The sequence below is a fragment of the Stegastes partitus genome, unplaced genomic scaffold, assembly GCF_000690725.1.
Source record: "Stegastes partitus isolate 25-593 unplaced genomic scaffold, Stegastes_partitus-1.0.2 Scaffold82, whole genome shotgun sequence".
Lineage (NCBI taxonomy): Eukaryota > Metazoa > Chordata > Actinopteri > Pomacentridae > Stegastes > Stegastes partitus.
In genome coordinates this window covers 430,835-448,635 of record NW_007577813.1, presented here as the reverse complement: position 1 = coordinate 448,635, position 17,801 = coordinate 430,835, and the positions used below count along the sequence as shown (strand labels likewise).

The 17,801-nt window shown below is 44.3% G+C and overlaps 1 protein-coding gene across 4 annotated transcripts in view; it reads right to left on the bottom strand.

Annotated features, from left to right (window-relative positions):
- Positions 1-17,801, bottom strand: part of col12a1a (collagen, type XII, alpha 1a) — a 57,464-nt gene that overhangs the window by 32,511 nt on the left and 7,152 nt on the right. For 3 of the 4 annotated variants that reach the window (XM_008276879.1, XM_008276877.1, XM_008276878.1), the window contains exons 6-24: positions 16,792-17,055; positions 16,520-16,684; positions 16,097-16,270; positions 15,328-15,618; positions 14,602-15,204; positions 13,643-13,921; positions 13,279-13,554; positions 12,909-13,181; positions 7,838-8,107; positions 6,137-6,403; positions 5,770-5,962; positions 5,556-5,680; positions 3,829-3,978; positions 3,591-3,710; positions 3,321-3,485; positions 3,081-3,227; positions 2,216-2,355; positions 1,342-1,471; positions 289-434 (exon numbers count right to left, since the gene is read on the bottom strand). In XM_008276879.1, coding sequence (XP_008275101.1) covers positions 289-434; positions 1,342-1,471; positions 2,216-2,355; positions 3,081-3,227; positions 3,321-3,485; positions 3,591-3,710; positions 3,829-3,978; positions 5,556-5,680; positions 5,770-5,962; positions 6,137-6,403; positions 7,838-8,107; positions 12,909-13,181; positions 13,279-13,554; positions 13,643-13,921; positions 14,602-15,204; positions 15,328-15,618; positions 16,097-16,270; positions 16,520-16,684; positions 16,792-17,055 — 4,178 coding nt within the window. The remainder of the gene's footprint in view (positions 1-288; positions 435-1,341; positions 1,472-2,215; positions 2,356-3,080; positions 3,228-3,320; positions 3,486-3,590; positions 3,711-3,828; positions 3,979-5,555; positions 5,681-5,769; positions 5,963-6,136; positions 6,404-7,837; positions 8,108-12,908; positions 13,182-13,278; positions 13,555-13,642; positions 13,922-14,601; positions 15,205-15,327; positions 15,619-16,096; positions 16,271-16,519; positions 16,685-16,791; positions 17,056-17,801) is intronic. The other variant, XM_008276880.1, reaches the window with a different exon arrangement.

Below are 17,801 nucleotides of genomic sequence, written 5' to 3'. Positions count from 1 at the left end.
TTTGTGAAATGTTATTTAAATGTGTGAAATCTGTATTTAGTCACAAAAAAAAAAAAAACTGCTGACAGCACCCTGTAGTGTTTGGTCACTTCTAGTGTTCAGCAAAGTGTTTGCGTGTGTTTGGGGCATATGAGTGCGTGCAAGAATGTGGAATTTTGTCCACCCATAAACACATGTGCATGTGCTAATTTTTTCCTTGTCCTATTCTCTCATATCCACAGCTGATTGGCTGCGTGCCCCTCACACACACACACACTGTGCTCTCAGTGTTCCCAGAATGTCTCTTGCCTCCTGCTCGACGGTGGGCTGGGTGGCATTGATGGCGCTGTAGAGCAGCATGTAGCCGGTGGCTCCCGCCGCCGCCTCCCACCTCACTCGCATGGTGGAGGTCTGCTCGTCGTAAATGGTCATCCTCCTCACGGCGCTCAGAGGCACTGCGGATCCACACAATGATGTTAAAGGCAGCAGGTACTGGGGCAGTGAAAATCATATTTTGTGAATGCATTTATGTATATGCACTTATGACTATGTATGAATACAGACAACGTACGGTTTAGCTGATGCACTTATAGATGCATGCTTTCCCTGTATGTTCATTGTTTTAGTTTGCCACTCGCACTTCACAAACTCAACCTAAAGTGCTGTTTTATACGTGCTTTTATAGATACTATATAACACTATTAAATCTCTGTTATTCTACACAGAACCAGTAAAACAGCAATTAACAACATCTTGAAAGAAACAAAGAACGAAGGCAAGATTGCGCTTGAAACCGAGCGTAATCACACCAATTGCTTTTGAATTTGCGTCTAATTAAGATTTACTATTGCTATCTTTGTGCAGCCGCATATGGTTTTATAAACAGGGCCGAGATATATATTACCTTTGAAGATTTTATTAATGGAGGCCACACAGGAATCACAATCCCCGAGTGCATTAAATCTACATTATACAAGTGAGCCAGAGAGATCCTGCGATGGTGGCCGGCTCAAAGGGAAACTGATTATAACAGTAAAAGGTTTATGAGTGCAGAAGAGCCTGCTGAAACTGAATCTGATGTTGTCTGACAACCTGATTTATCTCGGTTTCCTAAAAGCAGGGCAAGTACACCTCTAAATCATAAACACTTAAGAGTATACGTCTTTAAGTAAAGGTAGTATATTGTGGTCACATGTACAACGGATGATCAAAGACCACTGAGCCCACTTTGAGCAGTGTCACATGTTGTGCTTTTTACATTCCCATTGGCAATTTTTACCATATGTGGATTTTTACGAGTAAATGTCTCAAACAGTACAAACCTACATGTAAGCTAAAAATCCAGAAAAAGAAAAAACATACGTGTGGTCTCAGTTCCCTCAAGGGGCTCGCTGCTGTCCTCTCCCACCACGGAGTAGACGTTGACCAGGTACTCTGTCAGAGGGTTGAGGCGCTGGAGAACCACTGTTGTCTCAGTACCATCCACAAACACCTAATAACAGATGGGAAGAGTTAGACGATCGCAGCTAAAGAGGCCGTCTCTAAGGGTTGCAAACTTCTGCATGTCTGGAAACACTTTCTGGAAATACTGTACATTTTTATAATGTGTAAATATTGCAGTTTCATTGTGTATTAGTTATGTGAAAAGGAGATGAGGTATTGGCTATGAAAGGTCCTATCTAGTTCCTGGATTTACATCAGCATTTCATAAAGCTATCCAATTCAAACCAGAAAGCCATCTGACAATTTTTCACCAGACCTAAACTCAGCACGGGCTTCAATTCCAAATCCATAAACAATAATAAAACCTCATCTACAATGTTCACTATTAAACAAAACCATGGGAGCTGGACAAAAACAAACATCTCCTACGTGTAATTGGATACAGACACCAGAAATGCATCTATTCCACACGTTGTGGAGCCAAGGCCCTGCTGGCCAATGGAGCCATCGCTCATGAAGTCATTATTTGCTTTCTAATCCTCTAAACCAAGAGTTGTGTGTTTTTGTTCCCTTGCCCTTTGTCAGATTGTAATGTAATTAGATATCAAAACAGAAGCCAACACAAACAGGAGGCTGGAAATAGACGTTTGAGTGGAGTTTTCCCATTAGCTTCACAAACAGCGAGTTAGGACAGCATTAAGCCAACATCCCACTGCAAGTTTTTTTCCTTTTTTTTTTTTTTGTTGCAGTTGAGACTGTTTTGCGTGGTTGTAGCACGATATGGGTGGTATACCTGTTGTGGGCGTCCTCCTACAGTCATGTACTCCACGCGGTACTTTTCCACCGGGCCATCAGGGGCGGTCCAGGTGGCTCTGAAGGACTGATGAGTCACCTCTGACGTCACCAGATCAGTGGGTGCATCCGGAGCGCCTCCTGTTTAGACGTAAGCATAGAATGATAAAAAAGTGCTGCATAGATAATCATACAGGGCGTTATACACTGATATGTAAAAGAATGTGTCTACCTTTAATGCCTAAGCTGATAATCACTGATTTTGAGTTAATTATACGTAGTAAACAAGGTCGACAATCTTTGCATTAACGGGTTTCATAGCTTTTCTGCAGAGGTTATATATGAGGGAATAAAAAAACAAAGCACACATCTGGCAACGGATAAAAACATAACATTCCTCTCTAGCAACAAGTTCTAGCAGACCCTAATACATGGAACACTACTTATTGAGACTGTAAAGCCACATCCTTCCCAGGAAGTTCCCCTACAGTGTCCAATAGCAGCTCTTTAATTTGATTAAGGAGCAGACGATTTCCTCTTCCAAGGAGGCAGAGGAATATTAGGGGAAGGAGAAAATAATAGATCTGCAATCATTTCCAAGGGCTTGGGTGGTTCTCTGCATCTACTGTTGCTCTTCATGGTGGGCCAGATGTGTAACTGTCTGTGCATCTGGAATGCTATACACTGTGTTTATACTGCTTATCAAATGTCTGGGGAGTGGAGAAGCTGGCTCAGACTTTGTAGTGTTATAAGTAGCCGTAAAGTGGAAGACGTGTGCCCTTGCAGCTCGGTGTTCTGCTCGTTCTTGTTTTCTCCCCTTTGATGAGTTGAAGATGTGCATACTTTTCCCTTCAGTCACCACATACCTGGTCCTTTGACGCTGTTACAGAGGTTGTCGGTAACTCTGTCCACAATGTCCAACAAGAAGGAGAAGTCAGCCACGTTGTACATGTGAATATCATCCGGATCAGTGGCAATGGACCTCAACTCGTTCTCATCTGCGTTCTTCACACCTAAACAACAACGATCGGGTCAGTGGAGTTTTATACATTCACGTCATAGACTGTAGAAGAGTCTGAGAGCCAGCAGAGTCGATCTTTTCTTACCGATGGCGTACAGCTCAATGCCCTGATCGCGCAAGTTCTGCGAGTTGACGATGACATCGTCCTGGGATTTGCCATCAGTGATCAAAACACCGATCTTTCGGGAGTTGGGTCGCATCCCGACGTTCTCTTTGAAGTTGTTCTGGAGGAGGTAGTTCAAAGCCAGACCTGCAATGAAGACGAGTGCATTTATCACACTGTTTGCAGCATAGACAACACAAATAGTTGCATGGGAAGTCTAATGATTAGCAATAAATAAGTAGATAGACGTACCTGTCAAGGTGTTTCCTCCTTTGTAGGGCAGGTTAGCCACAGCTTCCAGGAGAGAGTCCCGGGTTCTATGAGCATCCAAATGCCATTCAGTCTTTGGGTCTCCGCTGTACTGAGCAAGTCCTAAAGAGACCATAAAAAAGTTTGTCAGACCAACCACAACTTTTTTTGTTTTATCAGTAGTAAAAGGTTAGGTTAAGGTAAAAGGTTAACGTATGGGATTGCTGCTGATTGGACCCACCGATTTGGACCCGCTCAGGGCCGATGTCGAAGACTCCCACCATACGGGCGATGAATGCACGGATAGTCTTGAAGTTCAGACGTCCAATACTCCAGGAGCCGTCCACCAGCAGCACAATGTCAGCCTGTGCATTGGTCTTACACACCACGTCTGACAGGGCAGAAGTTTATGAGTCACAACGTGCTGGAGGTGAAAGTTTCAAACAAGATGCAGCTTCATGCACACGAAACGGTGTGTGTGGTGAAATGTAATGATGTAACAGGTGTTCAAGGGAATGTGAGAGGAAAAGAAAGAAGGGAAGAAAAGTACATGACATAAAATTTCACTTCATCATCAAAACAACTTCCAGAATGCCGAACAGACATGCAGCAAAGCATTCTGTCTTTACTTTCCATCTTTTCTTTTTTTATCAGCTAACTTTTATTTTCCAGGTGTTATAATTATTATCTTCTTGTCTTTGCAGCATGTCGAGGCAGTATTCTCTCAGTTGTTTTTTTTTTTTTTTTATCTTCCACAAATTAGTCCCAGGGGCAGATCAGGAGAATGTGCCCTCAGTGGCTCAGGACATATCAAAGGTTTCCACGGGGAGAGATTACTGTGCCCTCCAGAGCAGCAAGGTAATATTCACATCCTGTTTCCAAACACCTGTGTGATGACAAGGAAGGCATCTGATCCTCGGTACCTAAAAGGGGGGCTGCAGATGTGTAGCAGTGAAAGGCAGATGTTGCACTAATTGCCACTGTCTGCAACTGAAAACAGGTTACACGATCCACAGATAATCTAAACCTGCAGAGGTAGAAAAACAGGTCTGTAAACATGCATCATGTCCAACATGTGGGTCTGTTACATGATATATTGACAACAAAAAAAAAGAAAAAGAAACAATGAGATCTGCTGGCTAGGATGTAAGTGTAAGAAGGGGAAAACGTAATAAAATACACTGTATTAAAAATTGTTGTGGGTGAGAAATAAAAGAGAACGTTACTCAAGTCTTTTGTCACACCCACAACTCTCTTTGAGCTCCAGAGGCTTGTTGAGAGCCAATCAGCACAAGGAAGAGGGAGATTCTCTCACCTCTTCTGTTTTATCTTACGAAGCTGCAATTTGTCACCAAACCTGGATTTGCGTCCTTATTAGGACCCAGCTTAGTGGTCAAACTGACCTTTCCAGTTACTTCCAGCAAACACAACATTTTTTCCTCTTCTCACACTTGCTGCCTGCCACGCTCTGACTCACTGGGTAGTAAAACATTTTATAACTGCAAACAGATCATACGGCTCGCATCGACGCTGGCTGTACTTGGACTGGAAATAAAAAGCGGAAGCCCAAAGTGACACAATGAAGAAAGTAAGGAAAGGGCAGACAGATGGAAATGCATTTACATCTGTTCTTTCGTGAGACAATTAGCTCGGAGGAGAAGCGTTCAGAGAAACTCTTCGGCTTTTACGGGGCATGAGTTTACAGTGTATTTTTCCAAAGCAAAAAAAAATTTACTGTGCGATGCTGTCTCCAGTGTTTGACCGTTGCTGCGCAGAGACATAACATACAGGAGACACTGCCTTAAAGGTGATGACAGACATAGCAACAGAATGACTAAAACCATTGCAGTGGTTCATGATCTGGTTAGTTTAAGCATCCAACATCTACTCCTGTCCTCCTTTTAGTGGTACAGTATCATTTAAATCATACACATGTGGGCTTTATGGTAGAATTTTAGGTATCTTTACTTGATGCAACATAAGGTGGAATCTCAGGATCTTCATTAAGAGTGGTGTTCTCCTCTCCAGCCAATGGCACACTCTCTCCTCCTTCAAACATACCAAACACGCTCACTGTGTATTTGGTATCAGCTCTGTGGGTTAAAAAGCAAATCGATTATTTACATACTGAACTAGAGATTATTCTTCAGAGATGACGTAAGAAATCAGCTTCAAGACGCACCTGAGCTCCTCCAGCACCACAGTGTTGTCATAGGGACCCACCATAAGTTCTCCCAGGTTGATCTCCTCGCCAACGGGGTGAAAAGTGACTTTGTAGCCCTTGACGTCACCGGGAGCGTGGTCCCAGGTGACACGGAAACTGGTCCTGGAAGGCTCCGAAGTCTGGAGGTTCCTGGGGCCTTTGTACGGTGACACTGGAGAGAAAAGAAATGCATGGGTTCATTGTGATACATCTTCAGGCGTTATTGCTTGAGATGATTTTGACGATGACGTGGCTGGGTTTGTCATGCATGATCCGGCTTTTCTCAAACGTTGCAACAGAAAAAAAGCAAGAAATCAGTGGTGCAGTGAGTGGCAAGTCAACGTACGTGTTGTTCCTTCTCCTTGCCTTGCTTTGCCTTCTCCGGAGCGGTACACAGGCAGAACAGTGATATCGTAGGTAGTGAGGGGAGTAAGACGTCTCAGCACAGTAGAGGTCGTGCCCCCGGGAACTTTGGCTGCTAACTGGCGCCCTCCAACCTTGGGTTTGTAGGTAACGCGGTAGTTGACAACATTTCCAGGTGCAGGTTGCCATTCCACCTTCATGCTCTTCTCCGTCTCCTCTGAGACGACAATACCTCTGCTACCAGCCGAGACTACATGGGAGGGGGAAGAAACGAACACAGGTTAAAGGATGATGAATGGAGGCTCTGAGGGTAAATGTAGACTTTGGGCCTTGTTCAGATGTGAATCTGTGCTAAATGTGCATTTAACCACCCATGTTTCCAATATAGGTTTGGAAATATAAGCAGCGTGGCTTTCCTGCTGGTAAGTAAACTAAACAGTAACACGCTTGGCTACCTCGCTGTCTTTCATCCAGATATCTGCTCAGTTTCCACATGCGTGTGAACCCAAAGCTCGCCAGATATTTCAGGTTTCCAGAAGTATACATTAAACAGGCACGAATTTTACATGATTGATCGTGTTTAGTTGGCGGGCTTAGGAGCCAGGCTTAGATGTCCTGTGAATTTGAGCGAACTCGTAGTTCTCATTTTTCCATCGTGTGTCCTTAGAGTGTTTCTTATTTTCAGAGCAGGAAGGGCAAGTGCGAATTGTCTGAGGCTTCGAAACGAGCCGAGGAAAATATTCAGAACGCTCGACTTCAGAGGGAGGATTTTTATTAACGGAAAAACGCCTCGCATCCAAGTTTGCCGTGTGTGGCTCAGCCCACGGAGACCTGCGATTTGTGTAAATCACGAGAAAAAGAGAGCAACAGATAGCGGGTGCAAAGCAAAGGAAGGAATGAGCAAAGTGAACATTTGAAAGTCTACAAAGCCGCCTCGTGGTTGCATTTGGTGTGTATAGCACCTTTCTCGCTCGCCAGAATCAATAAACACTAATGATGGTTGGAAATATTTTTCCTTGAGCACATTCCACTTCACTAACTGGTGGACGAGATCCCTCCCAACCGGTGCAAGTTTCCGCTCAATGTGCTTTTCTCATCCGAGCATGAGCGTAGTCTAACAAGGGAGAGGCCGGTGTCTATCTGTTCTGCATCTCCCATGAAAACGGTGTGCAGGTGTGTTGGACATGACATCACCTTTACACACATATATATAACACACACATGCACGGCCTTTAAGACGCGCGTGGGAAGCCTCTATATTCTTGATGGCTCAGATGACTGCCAGCAGCTATGATGTTATCTGTAGGCTCAACAGAATGAACAGCAAGTGTTGCTGTGCCATTTCTACACAGAACCTTAAATGGAACTTTTAGCTGTATTTCCAGGATAATTTTTTATCCAGCGCCACAGATTGCTTAGCAATGATCTCCTAAACTGTCTTCATCAAAACCTGCATTCTTTGGTTTTAAAAAGATCCATTACACATGAAAAAACCAGAGCAGCCGTCCCTTCGTGGTCATAAAGCTTTTATGCTTTTATAGTCGTAAAGTTACATCATACCTATTTGACACTTTCTAGGTATCCTCGAGATTGGACATTCAGAAAAAACAGAACGCAGAAGAAATGCCAAGAAAAAGAAAGAAACAAAAATGGAAGTGTGTGATTGAAGAGTAAAATGACTTACTATCTGTGGTTTCCTCTCCGACCAGCGGCTGACCCTCTCCGTGGCCGTAGCCAGCGAACACAGACACCTGATAGCGTGTCTCCGGGGTGAGCCCGTCCAGAACTGTGGCGGTGGTGCCTCCTGGTACCGTCTTTTCCCCGGTTTCCTCGCTGTACAGAGACTTCCATCGGATGCGGTACTGGCGAACGTTACCCGGAGCCGCAGCCCAAGACACGCCAAAGCTGGTGTCGGTGACGTCTCTGGTCACCAAGTCTCTGGGCGAGCCGAGCTCTGTGGATAAAGAAAAAGCATTTACACACAGAAGTAGCTCAGCCGGTGTGTAATAGATACGGAAACAGAGACGTAAATGGTGCTACGGGTCTGCTTTAGTTCACCTAAACAATTTTCTCAGCATTTGTTTCTTGTTTACATGTGCTTTGGTTCATAGTAACCAGATTAAGATGGGGGTGTGAGTGCTAAGGTAGAAGAAAAGGCTCCAGGGTGTCCAGATGGTGCTGATTTGTAACGCAGATATATGAAGACTTGAGGAAGTGAGCGAGACGCAAAAATGGACAAAACGAACAACCCCAGTGATAAACCACTAACAATCACTCATCTGTCTGCGCTTTAACCCCTCAGGATCTATTGAAGCAACCTGATTTTCTCCCTTCGTACTACGAGACGGTCGGAAAATTTTCTGCAAAACTAATCACATATCCCCAGCACCTCTCCCAGCAGCACTTTAATTTTCCATCGAAACAGAGGAAACCCAATCCACAAAAGTGTGTTTGCTACAATCGCAGATGTTGCGCTCTCCCTTTCTCTCCTTCGCTCACTTGTCCTCGGAGACCATCATGAAAGGAGAAAGACGCAGAAATGCAGCGTGGGGAATTTTGTGGTGTTTCGTGCTAGGCAGTCAGCACATGCTTGGCTGAGAGGGTTACCCATGTTGACATGGACTCGGGGGGTCTGGCTGCCATATAGAGGAGCTGGATCTACCACAAGAGGATGGGCTGCCACATATAGCCTCCCACACAACCTCCGGGATCCTGATCCTCATTCAAGCCTCTAAACCCCTACATGCCAGCAGCTAATGACAATATAATCACAGGCATAGCTGAGCAGTGCAGCTGGGTGGTCTCACTCAAAACCTAATTCATCAAACCTCACCAAATGAAGTTTAATAATAAAAAACAAGGAACTTGCAAAGAATGAAACGCAGCCCATCTACCACAAAAGAAACGCACAACGATGCAGAAAAGTCCGACAGCCACTGTGTCCATCTGTCACCCTCCGCGTCCTTCTCAGCATCCGTCCATTCCAGATGAACTGGAAACCGATCTGAACAGAAATAACAGCAGCAGCCCCGCCTGCCAAGCAGAGCGATCTGCACCTTGAGAGCAGAGGCCACTTATCAAGAGTAATGGCCACGACCACAGACTAATGAAGCGCTCCAGATTTTGGAGGACCATGAAAACAGCGCGGGCCACTTATAAAGACCCGGATCATTCCATCAAAAGAGACGTATCTCTGCCAAGCGCAAAAAAAAAAAAAAAAGCAAGCGGATGAACTTGACTGACTTTTCCGGCTGTGTGTGAATCAAGGGCGAAAGGATCACAAGGTAATGACTTCTGCAGGCAGTGGCTCACTTTTCATCGGTGCTTGCAGACAAGAGAAGGAGCCGCTCCAAGAAGCAAAGCATACATACATGAAACACATGGTCCACAGGCTGAGCACAACCTCTGCACTAAATATTCATTCATCCAGGCAGTTTTTGGATGATAAATTTGGTTGTATGTGTGCATCTTGCTGCATTGTTTGCTACAGTTATCGAAACAGAAGAATTACAGCAGCTTTGTTTTTTTTATATAATACCCCCCACCCCAACCACCCCTCGTATTGCATCCTACCCATCAAGGAGAAGGACTCTCAAATTAAACTCCGGGACAAGGGCAGCTCACAAATTCCCATTAAAGCCTCACCCAAGTCTCTGGAAAACCACATATGACACAACTGAAGATCATCTAAGAGATTTTCTGAAGGGCATGTGCTGACATAACCTTCACATCTGCAGCCAGAGATGTCTAAAGCTTGCGAATATAAATGACTGCACTTGAGAAAAAAACAATCATACCAGCTGGCAGAGAAAATGCACATTTAAACACCGCCAGCCTAACAGCACCGTCCTAATTAGTTTTGCATGGCTTGAAAAAGTGCAGTATATATCTTTATGCACAGCCTTGGGATTGGGTATGTTCGTTTGGATCCCTGCATAAAAATTTTATGCAACGCCCAGACTAAGCTCTGACTTACTCAGTCTTGCTCTCTCTGTAAACTCTTTCCAAAATCAGTCCAGGAAATGCACTGCTCCTTCAAAGCGCCATCTAAGCACTGGCACCCAAATTCAAACTTCCCTCACTTTATTGCTCTTGGTTCACTAAGAAATACACATGAGGCACAAAGATGAATCCTTCAGTGTTTGTCAGCCAAGGTCGTCTGTCCCTGGCCTTTTACCTCAAAAGACCTTCAGAGTATTAGAGGAAAAAAAAAGAAAAAGGTCTGGAAAACACTCCTGAAAGAGGCTGGCACTGCCGGAAAGTTGCCAGAGGCACCGGCTTAAGAGGGAATCAAACCAAGATGTTACTATTTCACCTGGTGATGTGCTGCTCTCCAAGTTAAAGACAGAAAAAAACGAACCCCGTGCCATATGTGAAAGGATTGGAGATGTCATTCAAGTAGTTAGGTATTAGATGATCGGGTAAAATTACTGCTTTGGGCTTTGAACGAATGACCTCTAAGATCCACCAGGGCCCCCTGAGGCATTGTGGTTCATATTTTGAAGTATCCTTTTTTTTCCTTCTCATCCTCTCCCTCTCTGTCTCTGCCTGTCCTTTGCCCCACCCTGGAGGAAGACGAACAGACAGTTCTCTCTGAGACCAGACAGACAGCTCATCCAGCTTTCAAGGTACTCTTAGGTAACATCTTCCACATGCTGGATAGAACTCCCTCTTCTTAAGTAAATAATTTTGCCGTGTTTGTGTCAAATATCCACATCTGGGATGTCCATCTAAGCATCCCCTGTGACACTTTCTCTGTGTTCCTACTGAGTCATTTCAGGTTGTTATAATTCTGCTCAAGACTTCTGTGTTGGCCACCGTCCCCTGTTCGCCACAAGGGAGGCCTTTGTGCAGGTCTGTCTCGTCCAGCTCTCGCCTACACGGACTTCACAGAGTGGGTCACTCGAAAAGAGTGGCACTCCTAACAATGAGATCAGTGTTGAGGCATGCTGACATCATGACAGCTTAATGGGGATGGCTAAACAAAATGCTTTGTCATGGAGCTTTTTCCTATGGGGGTGTGTGGCCGATGACAGCTCAGATTTGACCAGTGGAAACCAACTCTGTAATCAGAGCCATACACTTTGGTCAATGTGGGAACAACGGGGGGGACAAAAAAGAGGAAACCATAGCAAAGACAATGTTCTTTCCTTTCACATGTCACTCTCCGAAATATAAACAAACATGCGTTATTGAAGTGGTAAATTCAAAATGGAAAATCTGTTTATTTCTTCGGCGCATAAAATAAATTGGAGTCTTCTTATTCAAGCTGTAGAGAATGATGTGGTCTGCAGTAGATGCCTGTATTAAATTCAGATACACGCAGCACTAAGGACCTCGATGCCACCAGAAATGTAAGCAGGCAACATTAAGAACCAAGAACTCCACTCTGTATATGATGCTAAACAAAACAGCTTTGATCTGTCTGTCGAATTCAGGTTGAGTAAAACTTGGACTTGATGAAAGACAGCCACTGATGCCATTTTCTTCTTGGCACTCAAAAGGATGAATAAAACACAGTCCCATTTTTTTCCTTCTTATTGCACAAGTCCCTCTCTGATCTGTAAGCACCCAAAAAAAAAAAGAGCTCATAACTGAAACCAGCCAAGCCTCATTTCTTTTCTGTCCCGTCATTGACAGTTTGGCCACAACAGCAATGCACTTTATCTGACCACAAGCATCATTTAATCATCTTCAAACCAAGCAAATGATTTTATTGTACAATCCAATTCAGAAGCTAATATAGGCAGCACAGCTTCCCCCTTTTTTTCAATGCCCTGTTGAGAAAATCCTTTTGATTTTATACCCAGTTAACTGGTTTTGCAGTCACAGATGGAGCTGACTAAAGTCCTCTGACATTCTCCGCAGCGGGATGCACTACCTTCGCTGTTCAACCCCCAGATCTAAGAACGTCGCCCTTTACTCTCAAAGAAGATCTCTTTGACTTCATTTCCTGTGGCATGTCTGAAACCAACAGGAGACCTGCCTTGTTGTGTCTTCTGTAACGGTGCCCACAGCTGCTGATTGTTGACTTTTGCCAGATGAGCTAAGCTGACAAGCAGCGATCAGAAGCAATTATCTACGGACAGAACAACACAGTATCTCAGATTCATCCCCATGTGTCTTATAAACCACTGTACAACAATAAATCATATGTCCCAGCCAGGCCAAGATGTAAATGTATTACCAGGCAGGCATATGGCTCTCAAAGTCTGCTCCAAGTCATTCCATAAGTTTTCTAGGTTTACAAGCATTCCACACCCATTTCCATCCCACTTGCCTTCATGGGCGGCAAAGCCACCCTAACCTACACACCGCGCCAGAAGAATTACATCAAGTGCCACATTCCGTCTTTTCCTCACCAACCGCAAGTCATATACTCTACCGCTCTTGCAAAGTAGAAGCCCAAACTTCCTCAGTTCTGATGTAGTGGCCTGTGAGAAATTCCAGATGCTACATTCTTGTAGGGACTTCAAGGAGGGAGGGAGACAAATGACCTAATTTCTGCAGTTTTACACCACACAGGAGTCTGAAAAGCTGGACATACTAAACAAAAAAAAAGTTTCCCTAAATGTGCATGTCTAAACCTGAGGTTTCTTGAAAAGAAGCAGAACACAGTAATCTATTTGTCTCCTCAGCAGTACTCCCTTGCTGTGCCCACAGCCACAAAGCACACTTCGCATTTCTGTCATACATTGACCACAGAAATAATCCTGCCATGCTTTAAAGGTTTCAAATGAGTAACTCTCCCTTACCTTCTAAAGTGGTTCCTGTTCCCAGAAGAGGATCACCCAAACCAGAAGAATAGCGAGCGCTAACAAACAGCTCATATTCAGTGGCTGGTTGGAGGTTCTTCAGCTGAGCCTGGGTGGTATCTCCCTTGACAGATATCTCCTTCCTTTCGCCTCCCTCGGCAGGTTTGAAGGCAATGCGGTACTGAAGGACGTTTCCTGGAGCCGCCTGCCACGCTAGTTTCATTGTGGATATGGTCTCATCAAAGACACGGAGGTCACGAGGAGAGCCACGGACTGAAAGCAAACAAAAATGGATGAGAAAACCAATTCATATTCAATACACAGAAAGTTTTACAATGCTTCCTAATGACCAGAAAGTTTCCTGACTCACCTTCCTTGGTGGTACCATCCACCTGCATCTCATCTCCGACGCCGGTTGCATACTCAGCAGACACAGACACACGGTAGGTGGTGATGGGGAAAAGCTCCTGGAGAACTATGGTTGTCTCTGGTCCAATAGTTTGGGCAGTTAATATCTCTCCTGTGCCACTTTTTGGGACGTAGGACAGGCGGTACCTGATCACCGAACCTGGAGCTGCTTGCCATGACACCCTAAAACTGTTCGTTGTTTCCTCTGACACTCGTAGGTTTCGTACGGTCCCTTGCTCTGAAAAGGAAAGACCAATATAGCTGAATAAATATTGTCAATATTACGGCTGTAGCTGTCCTGTGTCAGATCCACGTAAGTCTCTTACCTTCAAGAGTGGTCTCTTCACCGGTCAAAGGAAAACTGTCTCCTTTACCATACTGAGCAAAGACGTTAACTTCGTAGGTGGTGAGGGGGAAAAGGTGGGGAAGAACCGCCGTGGTGGTGTCACCGGGCACTGCGAGGGAAATGTAGTCTCCAGTGACATCTTCAGCCTTGCGGAAACGGACCAGGTAAGACGTGACTCTGGAAACGGGAGCTACCCAGGTCGAGCGGAAGCTTCGGGAGGTGATCTCTGAGAAGGTCAAGTCACTGGGTGGAAGCAGACCTGAAAAACGAAGGAATACTTGTTGAGAATGCCTGTCTTTACAAGCGAAAATTTCATCGGGTTAAAGTTGCATGTTGCATTGTAAAATCTGCAAAAATTTATGGGGCTACTGTACAAATGTTTCTGTTCTTGCAAGTGTGGTGTGGTTTGGTGTCAAACAGCCACAGCTCTATTCTCTCTCAAAGCTGGATTGGCCGTTTGAAACAAAACTGTGGCCAAGTTGAGATTGTGCTAACTGGCGTTCCAGTAGCTGCAGTGTTTTCAAACAGTAAGTGATAACAGATAGGGTGATAGAGCTCATTCAAGAAGCACGTATGTGGTTTTGTGGTATGTTTATTGGCATACTATGGTCAAGTGAGTTGATTAAATTTTGCCGGTGCCATGTCTGACAGCAATTTACAAAGTATTACACTGCTCTGTTTGGCTTTTTCTTGATTGCATTGGCTCTTTGCCATTACACCTACTGCTAACAATCTAGCCAAAACAGCCAGATGGCACAGTGTCTAATAAAATATAGCATGGGCCAGCATGAAGGTGCTAACACATGGTAATCATCCAAAAGAAAAGTAAATCCACCTGATGCCAAGAATTTAAGGCAATATTATGTGGCTGCACTCCAGGTCACAGTTAAGGAGTACAGATATCCTCCTTTTCTATCCTCTAATCCTTCTTTGACTTACTTTTCTTTATGATGTTGAGCAGCTCCTGTTCAATTCTCAGGCAGATGGACTGAGTCAGCTCCTTGGAGATCCTCTGAAAGGCATCAAAGTCCTCCACTTCGTACACATGAGTGTCTGATGGTGGATTGGCAATGGCCTCCAGCTCTGACCTCACCGCATCCTTCACACCAACGGCAAAGATCTCCACATCGATATTCCTCAAGTTGGTGGCCGCATCCTTGAAAGAGTCTGATGACTTTCCGTCTGTGATCAGAACCATGACGCGGGGGACATTCTGTCTCGCTCCACGGGCCTGGATAAAGATCTTCTCCCTGACGTAGGTCATGGCCCTGCCAGTGTTGGTGGAACCGCCACGATAGGGGAAGGTGCGCACGGCTTTGACAACGGCGTTAATGTCATGGTGGGTGTTGAGGGCAAACTCGGTGTGCGGGTCACGACTGTACTGGACCAAGCTGATCTGGACCTTGTTGGGTCCAATGTCAAAGGAATTGACCAGAACCTCCAAGAAGGCACGGACTTTGGCAAAGTTTTGTAATCCAATACTGTATGAGCCATCAACCAGGAGAACCACATCGGCCTGGACATCCATCCCCAGAGAGCACTCTTCAGAGAGACAAAACATCATGGGTTAGTCCACAATTTAACAGACTGTCTACAGGTACATGACTGCCATGGAGTGAGTGAGTGAGTGAGTGAGTGATACACATGCATAATAAATCACCTCACCTGTTGAAACCTTAACAGGCTGGGTCTTCTCCATCGCCATGATGGGTTCACTGGGAGTCAAACCTTTGAGGGCGTACAAGCTGATCTCATACTCAGTCTCAGGGGAAAGGTCACGGACATTGATGGATGTCTGCGTGGGTCCAATGTACAGCTCTTGGCGTTTCATTCCAGGCAGCATGGGGACCAGGGTGAGCTTGTAGCCTGTGATCTCTCCCAGGGATGAATCCCATGTCACCCTCATCGACTTAGAAGCAATTTCGGTGACCTGCAGATTAGCTGCTGGCTCCACCACTGAAAATAATTACAGGAAACAAGAAAATGGTTTGTTGGAGAATCAAATATTTGAATTTTTTTTTTTTGCATTGACCTCTCAGATTTACCATCCCAATTAGATCTGCACCTTCATCAGTTAAGCAACTAGTTGTCCACTTTTAAAATAATTGCCAACAATCAACAACTTTGATCCAATTAATCAGTTTGAGTGATTTTTTAAGAAAAAAGGTCAAATTTTTCTGATTTTAGCAGCTTAAATTTGAATATTTTGTGGTTAATTTCCCATCTCTTACAGTTCACATGAATATATTTGGATTGTGGGCAAAAGAAGACATTTAATAAAATCATCTTGGTGCTTTTAGAAACATTGATCAACATTTTTCACCATTTTCTGACATTTTGCAGATTGATCAAAAATGAAAACAATTGTTAGATGCAGGTCAAATCTGAACTGCACAACCATATATGATCATTTAAATAATATCATTTGACTCACTTTCCTCTCCGCTGACCAGAGAGCTGAGCTGCTCGTCAACGCCAGAGCACACTTCTCCGATGATCTTTTTCTGTACTTCTTGGATCTGATCAAAGTTGGGCACGTTATACACATGTTTGCTGTGAGGTGTGGAGGCCATTTCCCTGAGCTCGTCCTCATCTGCTCCTTTGATACCTGAGTGGGAAAATGTACGACAACATCCATAACTCTTATGTTCTTGCAGTCTGCTTTACAGATGTGTCAGGCCGCTGACGGTTTTATTGTATTGCTTATGATAGAAAAAACAACCGTATTTCACATTTACTGAGTCAAATATGGATTTTTACAATGAGCAATCAATGGAAAACCAAATAGTTTCCAAGAACAGGCAGACTTTCACATGGGAGAGCACAATTCAACAAAACACTGAATAATAAACCGTACCTAGAACAAATATTTCCACTCCAATGTTCCTAAGTCGTTTCGCATACTCCTCCACTGGGTCTTGGGATTTTCCATCAGTGATGATCATGGCTACCTTCGGAAAAGCTTTCCTGGATCCAGCTGCCTCGGTGAAGATGTTTTTTAGCAGGTAGTCAATGGCATCACCTTAAAAAAAGAAGCGTATGTATACATTTAAATATCTTGCATCCATACACTTATACAGGGATTTCTACCCTTCGAATTTCTTTACCTCCTTCTGATTCACACCATACCTGTCATGGTATTTCCTCCTTTGTACGGCAGGGAGTTGATGGCTTGGAGCAGGTCTCCTCTCCTGGTGTAACGGGTGAGGGGAAACTCTGTGCGGGTGTCTGTGCTGTACTGAACCACAGCCACCCGGGTTTTGTCCTCGCCAATGTCAAAGGCTCCCGCCAGAGCGGCAATAAAACTACGGATGTGTTTAAAATTCTCTCTGCCCACACTCCATGAGCCGTCCACCAGGAAAACCAAGTCTGCGATCGCACTGACCGAACACTCTGGGGAGAGACAGCGGAGAAATGAGACGAGTCAGTCAAGAGGCAAACCGTAAATCAAGATTATGTAACGTATTTTGATTGGTTCAGATTAGCGAGCGGAGTTTAGGTTTCACTGGCGGTTAATGATGAAAAACTCAAAAAGCAGGAAACCACATCTTTTATGTTTAAAACTGATTTCCAATTCAAAAAAAAAGTGCAAGTAAAGGTACAGCAGCAGGTCTCGGAACCATATTTCACGTTGACCTATTTCTTTTTTTTGGGGTCTGTCAGTCTAAATAAAATCACAGTCTTGACAGTTATTTGGATGGCTGAGAGATATGCATTCTGACATCAAAGGGAAAAATCAGCCGATGCCAAACGGTTGGCTGGTATAGTAATCCCAGCAGACTGAGGCAAAAATGTGGCTTTGTAGACTAAACATTCTGCAGAGGTTCCACCAGCAATGTTCACTTTTAGACTTTCAAAATCCACTGGGCTTTAAATCATAGATGAAATTTTCTGGAACATTTAAGATGACTCTATTGGAATAATTGGCCGGGCTTATGCGGATGGACTTTAATCCTCATTCCCCCTGGTCTCATTGACTTCTACTCCTCACATCTCTAAAGCCCCGCTCTAAAAAAAAGGACATTTTTTTTTGTTGAAATGCTCTGACCTAATGTTGAATAATGATTAGTTTAGTCAAACAATTTGGTTAGTGTTTAAACACTTTCTAAATGTTTAACTAAGAGTTTCGGGGAATCTGG